Genomic DNA, 16,019 nt, shown 5'->3' with positions numbered 1-16,019 from the left:
AAAAATGTTATCCTTTTCATTTGTCCATTCTGAACCTCATTTGTTTGATACTTGCTCACTGGACAAACACGTTCCGGCAACATCAATTCTCCTTCTGGCTGATCTAGCTTCTAAGCTCATCAGACCATAATACCATTCCTTTTACGTCTCTTCAAATAGAGAGCTCAACACACATCTTTGGAAGCTACACTTTGCCAATCCAAGAACTCTCTCATCTTCCCTACTCATGACCCTCTACCCAATCCTCTCACCCACGCTATTTTTTTTTTAAACCACACGTGCCTCAACACACTCCTCACAGCTGACTCTCGCAGTGGACACTTCACTCATTTTGTTTCACTGAACTCCCAACGGCAACGCCCCTGCATCGATAAAGGGCGGCATGTCAAACGGTATTTCTCGAAACAGAAGCATGCTCCTCACCTCCAGCCTGTTCAAGATCCCCTGAATGTCTCTCAGCATATGCTGTGCCAGTACCAGGCGAACTCTCGGCTCACTCTGTGAAAACAGAAAAGACAAGTTCCATCAGTGAAGAATGCCCTGGTGCACCTGAAACCCCACGTCAGCGGGGCCTAGATTCTCTGCTGACACATCTTGCCACCAGTACAGAATGATGCTGTACTATTGCACCTGGGGTTCAGTGTACTCTAACCAAATTCTCCATAAGCACAAGACCAAACAGAGTTCTGATCACCGTAGCACAGTAGATTGATTTTCGTCTTACTCATTAAGTATTCAAAGAACGAGAGAAGCTGTGGCCCACCAGCTGAAAGATAAGCCAGTCCTGATTTCAAGGCAACAAACCCCAGCATTGCTGCTGAATAAAAATGGTTCACTGACAGTTCGTCATTCCACGCTCCTCTGGTCACAAACCAATTCCAACTGAAAGCACCACAGAGAAAAGCTCCCACTCCGAGACAATGAGGCTGACTCGGTGACATAGCCATGAGGGAAGCGAGATCACACACGCGAAATGGTTGTCGCCAGAATACTCTGGTCTAGACTCAGCCCATTCCCTGAGCACATCAGTGATGTCTGTGAATCTCGGCAAAGACAAAGGTGGACAGAGTGCGTTTGCAGAGACAAACTGGCCAGAGCTGTGCCGTGGGTACCCAAGTAGAAATGGCTACTGGTGCTGATCCATTTGCAAGTTTGCCTCCCAGAGCGAAAGGAGAAAGGTTCCCATTTGTTGGTAAAAGGTCGTGTTGGTTTTTCTTTGGGGGCAGGAGTTTGTGGAGGGAGGCATGCAGTCATTGGGATGAAAATGCATTGTTACACCAAATGCATAATAACAACAGCCTGCATAAAACTGTGGGGAAAACTAGTACAGTGTCAGGATCACCAATCAACCCAATTACTTAAGAATTACAGCAGAGACAGACCATTTGACCCTGTGTTTAGTTGCTTATTTAAGTACTACATGAACCACCATCCTACTTCTTCTCACCTGTGGAACCTCACGTACGTATTCTTCTACCCCTTCTGTGCTACTGGCCCCATGCACTCCTTGCGGTAGTAATTTCCATGTCTTAATCACTCTGTGGATAAAGTTGCTTCTCCATCTCGTATTTCTAGTTCTAAACTTCCCCCACAAGAGCAAGTACATCTGCTTTATCAAACACTTGCGTATTTTAACTGTGTCAGTCAGGTCACACTTTAACTTTCCCCGAACTTCCTTAAATGGTCATAACTTGCCACATCTGGTACCATCCTGCAAAGCTTTTGTGCACCTTGTCTAATGCCTCCATCATTACTGAGGAGTGGCCAAAATAATGTTGCTGCTTCTCACCAGGCCTCTTGTATCTCTTTCAAATGGACAAACACACAACGTCCTCCTACTCCACATTAATTTAATTATACAATATTATGTAATGGTTCTACAATGAAATTAGCCATGGCATTAGAGGGCACTGAGTATTTTCTCCGTCCTGAAGTGTGCAAGACACAAGACAGAGACAATAGCAGCAAATTGCACCTCATCCTCCAAGGAAAGGCCAGCCATTCCTCCACCGATTCTGGGCTTGCCTCACTACCGCCTACCAGACAGGTTGTACTCATCTTCCTGCTAATGTAAGAATGGGCAAGGTTACAGAGGAAACCAGGGCTCGCTTGCACTCTTTCCCTCTCTCTGTACAACTCGGGCGAGAAGGGAATCAGATGAAAGATTGCAAGCCCCAGAATCATGTGTTGGTAGTCAGAGGTGACACGACCTCTCTGTCCAGTGGAATTATAAAAAGGTAGAAATACACCAGCCCGCAAATGACAATTAGCAGAACGACTGACACACAAACCTAGCTGTCATGAGAAAGCAACGCTTCAGTCAAGGGGAGGCAATGGCTCAGTGGTATTGTTGCTAGACTTGTCATCCAGAGACACAGGTAAAGTTATGGGGTGTCAGTTTCAAATCCCACTGAGCAAATTCAACAAAAGCCTCAAATGAAAAATCTAATGATGATCATAAAATCATTGTTGATTGTTGTTAAGAAAAACCCAATCTGATTCACTAAAGTCTTTTAGGGAAGGAAACTATCCAGCCTGGACGACATGTGACTCATGATCCACAGCAACGTGGCCGATTCTCACTGCCCAAAGCCCCCCCCACCCCACTGAAATGTCCTAGCAAGTCACTCAGTTGTATCCAGGGGATGACTTGCCAGCCCATATCCACCAGTGAATTAAACGAGAAGTTACTTACAACCGACAATTCTAAGTAACACCCAAATTCAACTGTGGTTTCTCTCCTCTCCTTCAATGTCATATTGTTCTCCTCTCAAATGGCACTATTCTGCTCTAATGCATAGCTCCCTCAAGTGCTTCCCTACAAAGTTTGTCATGCGTCAGCAGACCTTGCAAAGCTATCCAAAAAAATCTGATGCGCACCTGCACACACGTTTTTGAGCGAGATAGAACGAAAAGCAGAACGCAATCAGACAGTGATGTTGGTCCCTTTCCTCCTCGCTAACCCAGAAGCATCAAGATAATTGTTGCTTACCTACCCAAACTCAACTCAAAGCAAATAATGTCTACCTGTATGTGAATCCAACATCTTGGGGAAGTCGGCAAGGCCACCAGATTTCTGTAGCATCCCTGCTGGCTTGTTAACACATTGTATTGCTGCATACCTCAAGTATGTTTCTGCAAAAATACCTTTCCATCATGGAGAGAGTAACATTGCCCTTCAGAAGGCACAAAAGTGTGTTTTTTTTGAGAGAGTATTATCTGAAAGAGTAAATTAAGTGACTTCCAGAGGAAATATTTGAGTTCCACTTGCACCAAATATTAAGTACCCCAGAATCCCACACTTGTATTAAAAAGCTTAATAAAGTACCAAAGACTTGTTTATATAGCACTTTTCACAAGTTCACAACTTCACAGAGTGCTTTGCAGCCAATTAAGAACACTTCAAGTATAGTCACCACCGAAAAGCAAGAAACATGACAGCTGATTTGTGCACAACATCACACAAACAGCAGTGAAATCAAGTCTAGTTCACCTATCTTGTTCTTAAGTGATAATTTTAGGGAGAGAAATCTTGATCAGAACCTTGGTTTGATGTCCGAGCTTCTCATAGTTCACACTGCCTCATGCTTTTAGGCTAGACACTTGTTAGAATTTCCTCCCATAATTCAGAAGACTTATAAAGAACAAAGTAATTTCCGAAGGGGAGCAGGAGAAAAATATTCAGAGTAACCTCAATATTAGTGATAGATGTGCCAATGAGGTGCACAAATATGACAAGTGCAGGTTTGTAACTACAATATATTCCAGATTAGACACACAATGAAAGTACCTGAAGCACTCAACTCAAAACATATTGATCAGCGTCCATGTTAAGTTGCTGGAAATGCACAAGGCAAGGCGCAGCCACAGCACAAATGATTTCAACGTTAAATACATGGTGAAGGATTTCTGTTTCCAGACCCCTCAGCAAATCATTGCCCAAACTGATTCTCCACCCCATTTCCTTTAGAGAACAGCAGCCAGGGAATGACATACATGCCTACTGAGCTCAGTTACATTTTGCTGCACTGTACTATCTCTAAGAATTGTACATCCTCAGCCTACATGCTAACTACAAACATGGATGAATAAGGCAGAAGCAGCATGGGTCAATGGTGGGATTAACAAGATGGGGAAAAGACACAGTGAAACATAGAGGGCAAAGAAAAGACAGAACACAAAGTTACCTGGATGGGACTCTGTTCCACATTGATGTGCACATCCATCGACGATCCATCACTCTTCAGGAGTGCAAAGGGGAGGGAAGGAAGGAAGGAAGGAAGGAAAAAAGCACCAATCACAAAATAAGCAGCTACTCCCAGCCTCGATGCACCTGTAAGGAGCACCCTACCTGCGAATCTCAGCCTAGGTTACTGGCACAGCTAGCAAGAGGGGCCCTATCGCATACAGGCGTGAGAAAACAGGCTGAATCTTCCACCTCAACTCCACCTTCTCGTACTATCTTAGAAACAAAGGGAATCAACAAAACCTGACCTGAACATACTCAAGAATTGAGGATTCACAGATCTCTTGGTTAGAATTCAAAAATTCACCACCTTTCAACTGAGAAACTTTTTCTTCACATTTGCCCTGAATGTCCAACCACTTACCAAAGCAGTGAGTATCCCTAGCTTAGATGAAATGTCCTCCCAGCATCTACGTTATCAAGCCCAAAAGAATTTTATATGTTTCAACAAGATCACCTTTCATGTTTCCAAACTGCAGAAAAATGAGGCCTAACTGACTTCATGTTCCTCGCAAGGTAATGCGCTAATTCAGAGTCAGTCAAGTAAACCACTTTTAAGCCAAGGTTATCTTCCCTTAGGTAAGGAGACCAAAACTGTACACAGCACAATGGACACACGTTAGCATGGCTCACAGCTCAGGGCTTCCTGCGTAGTCAGAAAAAGATCATGAGGCAGCCGCACATGTACTGTGCAGTGAGCACTCTCTCAGGCACTATCAACATTCCTCTCCAGGAATAGGGAATAAATCACCTCAGAGTTTTAGTTGAAGCGTGCAGCTGGTCAACGCAGTTATGAAAAAGCTACAATTTTACCTGAAGCCCCTGCACAATACTGCCTTATCAAAAGAACATACAATTTCTCTTACACGTGCATGGGCAATGGTGAATGAGCTTTAAAACTGACTGCAATTTCAGACATTTCTGGGAAAGGTGAAAGGTCATTGTATAAATGTATGTTTACTTCACATTCTGACTACACCATCAGGTATGAAGTGAAAGGAGACAATTCCATTGTCATCAGGTTTTCAGTGAGGTATGGAGTCTTTGCTATTGCTGTTGTATTTGAAACCGCAGCATTGATAACAAGGCAGCTGAATCAATTCATTGCCCAATGGCACATGCGTGCATTTCTATGTCACCCAGCTCTAGCCAAGGCATAGTCTTGGACTGGCCAAGGTTAGTTAATTCCTTCAATTCCACATTTAACGGTAGTATCTTTGTCCTTACAAAGGCAGCAACAGCCAACTGCTGACTGCCTGAAATTGTTGTGACCCTCCCTTCCCAATAAAGACTGCCTGGGATTATTTTGCCTTATAAACTGCCACAAAGATATATGTGGTGCATTTCACATCCTCAGGACATCTTACAAAGTGTCCTACAGCCACTGATGCACTTCTGGAGATGTAGTTACTGCTGTAACATGGAAACATGCAGCAATCAACTTGCATAGTGCCACTTCCTACAAATAGCATCAAGTTAGATCCAGATTATCTGCTTTAGGAGATGTTTGAGGGATGAATGTATGTCAGGACACCAGGACATATCCTCTGCCTTGAGATCTTTTATATCCACTTGATAGGGGAGAATTGCACTTTAACATCTGATCCAAAGATGACTAACTCAAGCAGTGCACTAGGAATGTGCACATAGATTATTCATTCAAGTCTTAGGAATGGTGCTTCAGCCTGCATACCTGATTTAACCACATATAGAATAGTGAGTGAGAAAAAAAGCACAATATAATGAACAACAAATACAGAAATAGTGAAGGTAATGGCTTCAAATGAAAAACAGACTGAAAACTTCAAGTGCAGTTTGACTTCATCTGAACTGAAAGGAGCTGGAAAATGGTGTTTTTTAATGCAGCAGACAGAGCGGCACGAGGAGGAGGAAGCCGAACTGACTGTGAACGTGCCCAGAGCAAAAGACCAAGGTCGTGAACAATAATGGTAAAGAGGAATTAGGTATGTGAAGTAGGTGTAAAAAGAAAAATGGAGTGCAGAACTAACATCACATGGATGCTGCCTTCTGATCTAAAGGTTGGATTAGGAGAGAGAAAATTCAGAAAGGAAACTTACAGAAGGCAGTGAGAAATGACAACTGACAGAACTGAATGAATGAATGAAACAAAGAGAAAAAGTGAGGCTGAAATATCAACTAAAACACCACTGACAATCCTGCTGGTGCACAGGCTAGCTATCATCGCGAAAGGTTTAAGATTTCAAACAACATACTTTGTCACAGCAAAGCTCTCTTTTACAGAATGGTTAACGTTGTGCATTCTTGGAATATTTTTGCTTTAAATCAGTCAGTGGAAGGTTAATTCAGAATGATTGATGGAATCCAGCAGAGTGTTTTAAGCAGTTTGGCCAATTTGTTTTCATGTTTGTAAAGAATACAAAGAATACTTGATAAACATCTCAAGAAGTTCATCAATGTTTCAGAACCAGAAACAATAGATTAGATTTAACGAGTTCTCCTTCCTTTCAAATAGCAATCACATTTAATTACATCTTCATGTCCCTTCTTAAGGAAAAAAAATCTTCCTTTCTTTAATTCACTGTTGGGATGTTGACTTGAACTGCTGTAGTCCATGTGGTGGAGGCTGTTTGAGTGCTGTTTGAAATAGAGTTCCAGGGTGTTGACTAAATAATGGCCATATATTTCCAAGCCACAATGGTGCATGGCTTGGAGAACTTGCAGGTGATAACGTTCGCACGAGCCAAGTTCTAAATCATCGCAAAATTTATCTTGTTCTTTCAGTGAAAAACGTTCTAATTCTAAACTTTCTGCTTCAGAACTGGCAACCCTGACAGGTGACCCGCAAGTTTCCTCAAAGAAATGCCGCGAATCATCCTGCACGTTTCCATTCCATCACAGCCGTTGCACTGCTCTACTCCACAGAAGACATCATGATGTTGTCTTAACCTTTTTGGTCCTGGGTTCACTAAATCCCATTCAGCACAGGGAGCTCCAAGATTGCGTCACCACAGCGATGTTAAGCCGAGCACAAGATGCTTTCTCAGAATCGCTGGCCGGCATGTGAGGAACTTGGTAAAAGCTCCCCAATCATCACTACATGGTGACTCCTTCTGGAGGCACGAGTAATTGAGGATAACTATCAGAATCTAGAAAACTGGCCAATATGATGGAACGATGCGATGCTCACTCTTCACACTGAGGCATGAACAATGCCCCCTTGCAGCAAGATATAGAGTCATAGAGACGTACAGCACAGAAACAAACCCTTCAGTCCAACTCGTCCATGCCGACCACATATCCCAACCCAATCTAGTCCCACCTGCCAGCACCTGGCCCATATCCCTCCAAACTCTTCCTATTCATATACCCATCCAAATGCCTTTTAAATGTTGCAAGTGTACCAGCCTCCACCACTCCCCTCTGGCAGCTCATTCCATATACGTACCACTCTCTGAATGAAAAAGTTGCCCCTTAGGTCTCTTAGATCTTTCCCCTCTCACCCTAAACCTGTGCCTTCTAGCTCTGGAATCTCCGACCCCAGGGAAAAGACTTTGCCTATTTACCCTATCCATGCCCCTCATGATTTTATAAACCGCTATAAGGTCACCCCTCAGCCTCTGACGCTCCAGGGAAAACAGCCCTAGCCTATTCAACCTCTCCCTATAGCTCAAATCCTCCAACACTGGCAACATCCTTGTAAATCTTTACTGAATCCTTTCAAGTCTCACAACATCTTTCCGATAGGAAGGAGACTAGAACTGCATGCAATATTCCAACAGTGGTCTAACCAACGTCCTGTACAACTGCAACATGACCTGCCAACTCCTGTATTCAATACTCTGTTAGAGAGGACCTGTGAAACCATACCCCATGGAAGGTGTTATTTTCAGAGATGCAAGTTACTGGATTTTTTTTAAAATGCATTTTATTCTCAATAGCTGGAACACACTTGTATAAGTAGGTGACCAGAAATGCTACAAATGCAGCGAATAGAGTCTGACCAATGCCCTGTAGGGTATTCATACATTTTTTCATTTGTCTCGAGCCTCGTACATCACCTATCTTTCTGGAACTGTAATGAAAACAGACCATAAAACAGGAGTGGAGTGCAGGGGGGTGACAAGGAGTATTAATCTGCTTAAGGTTCAATGAATTGTTCGATTAGTAAGGAGAGCTCAGTTTAGAACATTCTGTATTGTACCTTCCAAAATACATTTGCTGAGATAAATTGCTACAATGAAATAAAGACCATATGGATGCATCAGCAATACTGGGTAGAATGGTCTTCCATAATTCATCATGTGATCTGAAGCAAGGCAGTAGCTGATGTTGTGATCGGAATGAGGTCAGCCAGATGGAGCCCAAATAATGAGTTCCCTGACTGGGGCTGTTAATCTGCTCCAATCAGGGAGCCCTGGCTGACAGGAGTGTCAGACATCCCTGCTCACAATGAGGGCCAGCTCTGAGAAAGGTGGACCAGTGTCACGGATTCCCCATATGCAGGTGACAGGATGTCGGTCTCCATGGAGTTTCTTCAGTGGCAACAAGGGAAGAGCACGCACCTGAAGAAATTCGCTTGTAACAGACGCAACTTTGAGCTGGGTTAAGCGTTTGTGTCATCATGCAATGACCTGGGAAGTTCGACTTGTTCGATCTTGAAAACTGGGACCCAAAGGAATGCATTACTTTTTCTGGGCAAAGGATATTCGGGCTGACAAAAAGCATTGAGTGATTCACCTGATAGCTCATGAACTGGCAGCTTTTTTGGTTATTAGGATCCCAATTTTCCCAGACGCACCAGATATTTTTCAAGAGCTGACAGATTTAGTCAAAAAAAATTATGACCCCAAGCCGTCTCTAACTCTGTGATGCTATCAGTTTTACAAGGCTATTCAAAAATTGGAATCCCTGTTGGGATTTTTGACTAGGTTAAGATGACTGGCAGAAGCATGTGACTTTGGTTCAACCCTTAATGAGATGCTGTGGCACCATTTGGCATGTGGGATTAATGATGCAAAAGCTCCTACTAGCTGAAGCCCAACTGGACTTTAACCAGGCACTACAACTGGCTTTATCATTGGAAAATGCAGTAAACATAGTATATGAGTTACAGGGTACTCTCATGCAAGAGGACACCCTTGCCAGACTGGGAAGGGACAGACAGCATCAGGAAGGTCAATGGCAGACACAAGGCTCCGCTAAGTGAGAGAGACAGTTTACTTCAGGGGGCAAAGTTTAGTGTCGGAACCATGGGAATGGGCCTGCATGGGGAAAAGGTATGGCCGATGCAAGGTCAGGTCCAAAGATGCTGCAAACTCGCAAACGTGGCAACAGCAAAATGTGCTTTGCCCTTGGCTACCTTTCTGATTGTTCTGGAACCTGTGGGTTCTACCTTTCCGTCAAGTGTAGACGTAACCTCAAGAGTCTGAGATGGACACAGCGGATGTCACTGCCTCGACATCTTTGCCGCCTGACGAGAAGAATGAATTTCTTCAGAGATGCTCTGGGTGCAACAGGTGAGTTACTGTGTTTGTATCCCAAGGCAGAGTTGGAGGAACCTGATCCGATACTAAAATGCTCCAGGAGGAGCTACAAAAAGATACGGCTGTGGACTTAACAGAGAGGGATGTAGCGATTGTAACAAATTCAGCTGTGTGTACCTTACAGAATGAGTTCCCTGACTGGGCTTGTTAATCTGGTCTAATCAGGCAGCACTGTCTGACAGATATAAACAGGAGTGTCAGAGGTCCTGTTCACTCAGAGCTCTCTCTGAGGGAACTGGATCAGTGTCAAGGACTCTCCATGTGTAAATTAAGGGCAACAGGATACTGGCCTCAGTGGAGTTATGTCAGCTCAGGCTTTCAATGTCTGTGGAATGAAAAGGGATTGATAAATGAGGGGAGAAGGAAATCCAGCCAAGAGACATGTGCTTAATTGTTCTCGAGACTCCAGTCATAATCTGTTGATAAGCAAATCAATATATTTTTTTTTAAAAAAAGGAAAGGTGACATGTGCAGACGTATGGAGAAACAGCAGGGGATTATGGGGCTGTTAGGTACTATTTTCAGAGAGCTGGAACAAGCATAATAGGCTGAATGGTCTCCTGTGCTGCAAGATGCAAATGCAAGCCATGTGTGCGCTCCAGAGATGGCATATATCTCTGAAATTAAATTGATTTTTAAGGCTCACTCTCTTGCCAAATACAGCAAAATACCAAAGGACACTGCAGGCAACTGTACTACATCAGTGCACTGTACTTCACATCTACTGACTCAATTCTTTGCACTGTTCAATTTCAGAATTTTGAGGGAATGGGTTTGCAAGCACCTGTGTTTCAAAACTGCCAAAGGAAGACTGACATTAATCAAGGGTATTCAGATACTTTGAGGAGAAAGTGAGGACTGCAGATCAGAGCTGAAAATGTGTTGCTGGAAAAGCACAGCAGGTCAGGCAGCATCCAAGGAACAGGAGGATCAAAGGGCTTATGCCCGAAACGTCGATTCTCCTGTTCCTTGGATGCTGCCTGACCTGCTGTGCTTTTCCAGCAACACATTTTCAGCTCTTATTCAGATACTTTACAAATGGATTCTTGAGAATGAATTATAGACTGGGTTTTAATAAAGGAATTTGCCTTACATATTGAGTAATGACTATCTGGCACAAATCTGCAGTCAAGAGTTCAGATAATACAAACAAGCAAACTTATGCCAAGTGCCGAGTTGTCGACTGTTAACAAGATTAAGATTCTGCCTTGAAATTGCTTCAGAATGTCTCTCTCTCTCTCTCTCTCTCTCTCTGGTAAATGCAGAATGTGCAGATTGAGATCTTTTACTTTTGGCTGGATTCTATGCTGGCGGTAGCTGTTATTCTTGGCAACCTTCTAATCCATTTAATGTGACACAGTGGCGCCGGGCCAGTTCACCTGGGGATTAACTGCAGTTAATTGAAAATTGTGTGGCCCCAATAAGAAGTGGGGAAAGTATGCAGGATGTATCTCTTAAAATCTGCCGTCCATGGGTTCTCATCTCCCCGCCTCTCCTTGTGAATCTGTTAGCTGGCTGCAGGATTAGTATTCTGTGATACTGATAGCTGACTCATAAGTAGTTGCAGACCCAGATCCCTTGCCTGTAACCACACGGCTCCCCCAGAATTGTACCCCAGAATCAATCAACTCACTCCCTTTAACCCCATCTAGAAGGGGGGCTCCCACACTAATAAAGGCATCAGCCATGCCCCAGTTGGTAGCACTCTTCCTCATGAATCACAAAGCTATGTGTTCGAGTCCCACTCAAAGGGCTGAGCTTGCATGACTGACGCTCCATTGCTGTCCTGCGCTGCACAGAGTTAAATGCAACCGTCTTTCTGGCCAAAGGTTAAACCTGGGCCCCGATCAGCTGTTCTAATGGTGGTTTTTTAAAAAATCTCAGGACATTAATTTCAGCAAGAGCTGGGAGGTCTCCTTAGTCCCAGTCAATATTTAACCCACTATCAACGTCACAAAATAAAATCAACCAACAATTATCACATGGCTGGTGGGAACTTCCTGTGCACAGAATGGCCATGAGATTTCACAACAACTGTGACTACACCACATTGGCAGCAAAACATTTTGACAGGTCTAATAGTCAAAGTAAAATATTGCTTAAATACAAGCCTTTCTTTTACCTTTTCATAATTTGGTGCTTTATTACAAGGTCAATTTCCTATAGAGGCTAATAACCTACAAATTCTGGGGACAGGCTTTCCACTGATACTCATTCCAAGTCTACTAACTCCCACAGTTACCTTAAATACACTTTCCCACATCTTGCTTCCTAATAAGAGTCTGTTCCACTTTCCCAGTTTCCCCACCACATCGGCCAGATTTCTTCCACTGGGGTTTCTAACGGGTTCTCCTTTTTACTCAAACAAAACTCCAACCCCATTTTTTTTCTTTTTTCACAGCTAACATTTACACCGGTCTTACAAATGAACTCCTCGTACAGCCAGAGAAGTCTACAGCACAGAAAAATGGCCCTGAAGCCTATCAACTCTGCAATGGTCAAAAACAAACACCTAATTGCCCGAATCCCATCTTCTGGCACTTGGACCATTTCCTTGACTGTCTTGGCGTGGCATCCTCCCTGACCTCCAGTGTCACAGCCTTTGCCTTTGGCACTGGGCACTTCAGAATCTGTTATTGCTGTTCCTCCCCTTTAGTCCACAGTATTAAAAACTACAATTTTCCACCTCCTTTTAGTTCAGAAGTCGTCATCCTGGAGTCGAAACTTTAACTCTTACATTTCTCTTCACAGATGCTGCCAGACCTGCTGAGTTCCTCCAGCACATTTTATTTGATTTATGGCTTCCAGCATCTGCAATATTTTGCTTTTATCCCTAAAATATCTTGCTGATTCATCCAAAATGGGCATCAAAGCTATCTTTCTTCATACAGCTCACTGCACATGTTTGGTGAAAAAGTGTTATCCTATTACTCCCATGTACTGGCTCTTTTTCCATTTCCCTGCAAACACTTCCCATTCAAACATACTGTCAAAAAGTCTTTAGAATTTTGCTATTCAATCTGCTTCTACCCTCCTTTCAGGCACCTTATTTCAGGTTGTAAACAAATACAAAAGGAAAAGTCTTCATTTCATGGCTGGTTCTATTTTTTAAATTCATTTTATTTTATCATAAACAACAATGGCAAGGCAAGCATTTGTTGCTCATCCATAACTACACTCAAGAAAATGGTGGTGAGCCATCCTCCTGAATTACTACAGCTCGTGTGTTGGGAATGAACACAGTAAAGAAATGGCCATTGTGTCCTCTGGTTACCAACCCTCTTGTCATTATTATTCTTATTGTGGGGGTGGGGCTCCATATTATCACAGTTCAAATTGCCTGTGAAGCACTTTGGTATAACCCTCAGCTCTGTGCAAGTCTCTTTTCACGTTGCTTATTTGACCAAACCCTTCATGATTTTGAACACCTCTGTTACATGCCCCCAAAGCTATTTTCAACAGCATCAGTGAATATCCAAAGAGACTTGGGGGCTCAGGTGCATGGATCTTTACAATGTCATGAACAGGTATACAAAGCAATCAAGAAAGCTAATGGAATGTTGGCCTTGATGTCTAGAGGACTGGAGCACATGGTCACAGAAGTTATGCTGCAATGTACAAAACCCTGGAGTACTGGGAGCAGATCTGAGCACCACAGCTCAGGAAGGATAACACTGGACTTGGAAGGACTACACTGTTACATGTACAAGAATGAGACCTGGACTTCAGGGGTTAAGTTATGAGGAGAACTTATATAAATTCGCCCAGCTTTCTCTAGAATTTAGAAAGATAAGGATCAATGTGATCAAGTTCTTCAAGACATTGGCATTGGAAGCTATTTCCATTAGTGGGGTTTCTAGAATTAGGGCCATACTCTGAGAATAGGGTCAGACCATTCAAGAGAAATGTTAGAAGCATTTCTATACACAAGGCGGAAGATGCTTGGAATTCACTTCCACAAACGAAATTGGATGCAAGGTCAGCTGTTAATTTTAAATCTGAGATTTTTTTTGTTAAGCAAAGGATTGAAGGCAGGCATTTCTCCTGCATTGCAAAAGCTACAGATCAGCTATGACTCATTGAATGGTGGAACAAGCCTCAAGGGGCTGAACAGTCCACTCCTGCTCCTGCGTTTCTAATGAGTGTTATTCTTCAGTTTCATCACACTGCTGGTACTGTAACCAGCAGATGGCCAACCATGCTTTCTGCATCTTCAGTCAGCAGGCAGCTCTGGTCAGTAATGCGACTTTTGAGTTTCGAGGCCACTGCTGCACTTTCCCACCATATTTCCATTAATTCATCTCTACAAAATAAAGCCAATATTTTTCTGAAGCCTCAGATTTTATGTTCCGTCTGTTCCCTCTTCCTTTCTGTTCTCATCTTCAGTGGCATTTTGTAGTGTGCGTCTCTAGCCTGTGGGAAGGTTTCGTAATGCAGGAGAAATAATTAAGTGGAAAAAACAAATTTTAATTACATCTCAGAACTTGTTTTAAAAGTTGCAGACGCCTGCCTAATGGATTGTGTTTGCCTGCGTGGGGATAGATTACTTGCTTAGGCAAGATTTTGGCCTTTAAGCTAACTCTATTTCTTTGTGAATTTCATCACAGTTTTGATCCATTCAGCAGCACTTCAATTCCCATGAATCAGTCAAACCCAGTCCTTTTACTGGCAATAAATTTCGCAACAAAACAATGAAAAGATTCCCCACTGGTTTCATGAAATGGCAAGTCTTTTTTATTAAAGCAGCTTCCTGTTCCTTCTTTTCCCATTTCCCCCTTCCATTGATTCACATCTTGCAGGGGTGTCACATCATTATAAAATCAAAGTCTCAAATTATATTACAGTTTTGGCCAATATGAATGTTTTCCACTCATTCCTCTCGACCAGTCTACATCTGCCTGTGGTTAATCACAGGGTCCAGCTCAGACATCTCTCCTCCGCTGTCCAGCTGGGTGGGACCACCCTCACTTTGTTCCATTCACATTCATCCATTCACAGCCTAAGACTCTCCTAATGTCGTCGCATCCTCTCCCCAAATAGCTTCCTCTGAAGTTCTGCCCGGCATCTATCATTTGGCTCCTCATGAACACATTCTCCTTCTGAAAACAGACGATATTTTCACATGCACGCCACTTCCGTCACCAGCAGGCTTTTGTTTGATGACATTTGACAAACAAAAGGTTGCTGTTGCATTACATAGTTTTCGTTGTACTGAGGAAGATGTGTCAGCCACGTGGCCGTTCTCCAGTCATGAGTGGAAATGGAAGGGTCATCAACTGCCGAGTCAATAAGAGCAAGACCAAGCCTCCCATCACCAAATGCCCAGGCAAGCTTGCTGCAGTTGTCACTAAGCTCTGGCCCTAATGCAAACCATTGCTACATCTTCACATTGTCCAGCCCAGCATGGAGACAGTGAGGGTGATGACAATGTCCGTCAAGGACAAAATCAGTTCCACAATCTTCCACTTCAACACATCTGGCTCAAATGAGGTACATAACCAGGGGTTACGTCACCACACTTATGAAGGTTTACTAGAGGAAGCAGTGATCAAATGCCTGTTCAACAAAGTGCATCCATTGAAGGCAATCAGAATTGTTATAATCTTTAGATAAAATACAGAATGTTTTACCACAAACCACTGCTGACAGAGTCCACTAACATTTTTAAAGGGGGAATAAAACTGGCTTCTTAAAAAAAAAGGAAAGTGTATAGGGAGTGAGAATGAAGAGATGAAGAGGGAGGATTGATGGGAGATGAGCCCATTTGTGCTGTGACAGTCTACATTCCAGGACTGTTAGATGGTCATTCACAATATATTATTCTTCTGCTGAGGTAAAGTAGAGAAATCTTTCAAGGCCTGTCAACCAAACTATGCCAACTACACATGAGACTCTCTCATTCAAATTACAGGTTAAAACCAGTAGTTTGTTTTCTCTTAGAAAAGGCTGGATAACATCAATTAAAATTCTGACTAAAGAACACACTGTTCCTGGACAGCTATCTGTACATTCCAAATGACTGCTCGCCTGTTCTCTTGAAATACCTTACAGCGATAGGAATGCTACACTCGAATTGCAATGCTGCAGAAATGCATGAACCAAAGACAGACAGATACAGATGCTGATACACAGCTTACATTAAACAATTCGAAGAATACTTCTCTGAAGAGTCATTCCAAAAATCAAACCAGCATATCGCAGAGAACAATCTGATATGGCTTTGTGCTCAGTGTTAAATGGTTCATCTC

General features: G+C 43.0%; 1 protein-coding gene across 4 annotated transcripts in view; it reads right to left on the bottom strand.

The window, feature by feature from the left end:
• The window catches only part of LOC122541405 (large proline-rich protein BAG6-like), a 49,696-nt gene extending 45,459 nt beyond the window's left edge, over window positions 1-4,237 (bottom strand). For all 4 annotated transcript variants that reach the window (XM_087979330.1, XM_087979333.1, XM_087979332.1 and 1 more), the window contains exons 1-2: window positions 4,188-4,237; window positions 424-498 (exon numbers count right to left, since the gene is read on the bottom strand). In XM_087979330.1, coding sequence (XP_087835456.1) covers window positions 424-498; window positions 4,188-4,226 — 114 coding nt within the window. In that variant the 5' untranslated portion in view covers window positions 4,227-4,237. The remainder of the gene's footprint in view (window positions 1-423; window positions 499-4,187) is intronic.
• Window positions 4,238-16,019: the final 11,782 nt, after the last annotated feature.

Source organism: Chiloscyllium plagiosum, unplaced genomic scaffold (assembly GCF_037043375.1).
Source record: "Chiloscyllium plagiosum isolate Xiang-an unplaced genomic scaffold, Cpla_swu_hap1 HiC_scaffold_35, whole genome shotgun sequence".
Lineage (NCBI taxonomy): Eukaryota > Metazoa > Chordata > Chondrichthyes > Orectolobiformes > Hemiscylliidae > Chiloscyllium > Chiloscyllium plagiosum.
Note: the sequence above shows the minus strand (reverse complement) of the source record. Positions and strands in the feature narration are given on the sequence as shown.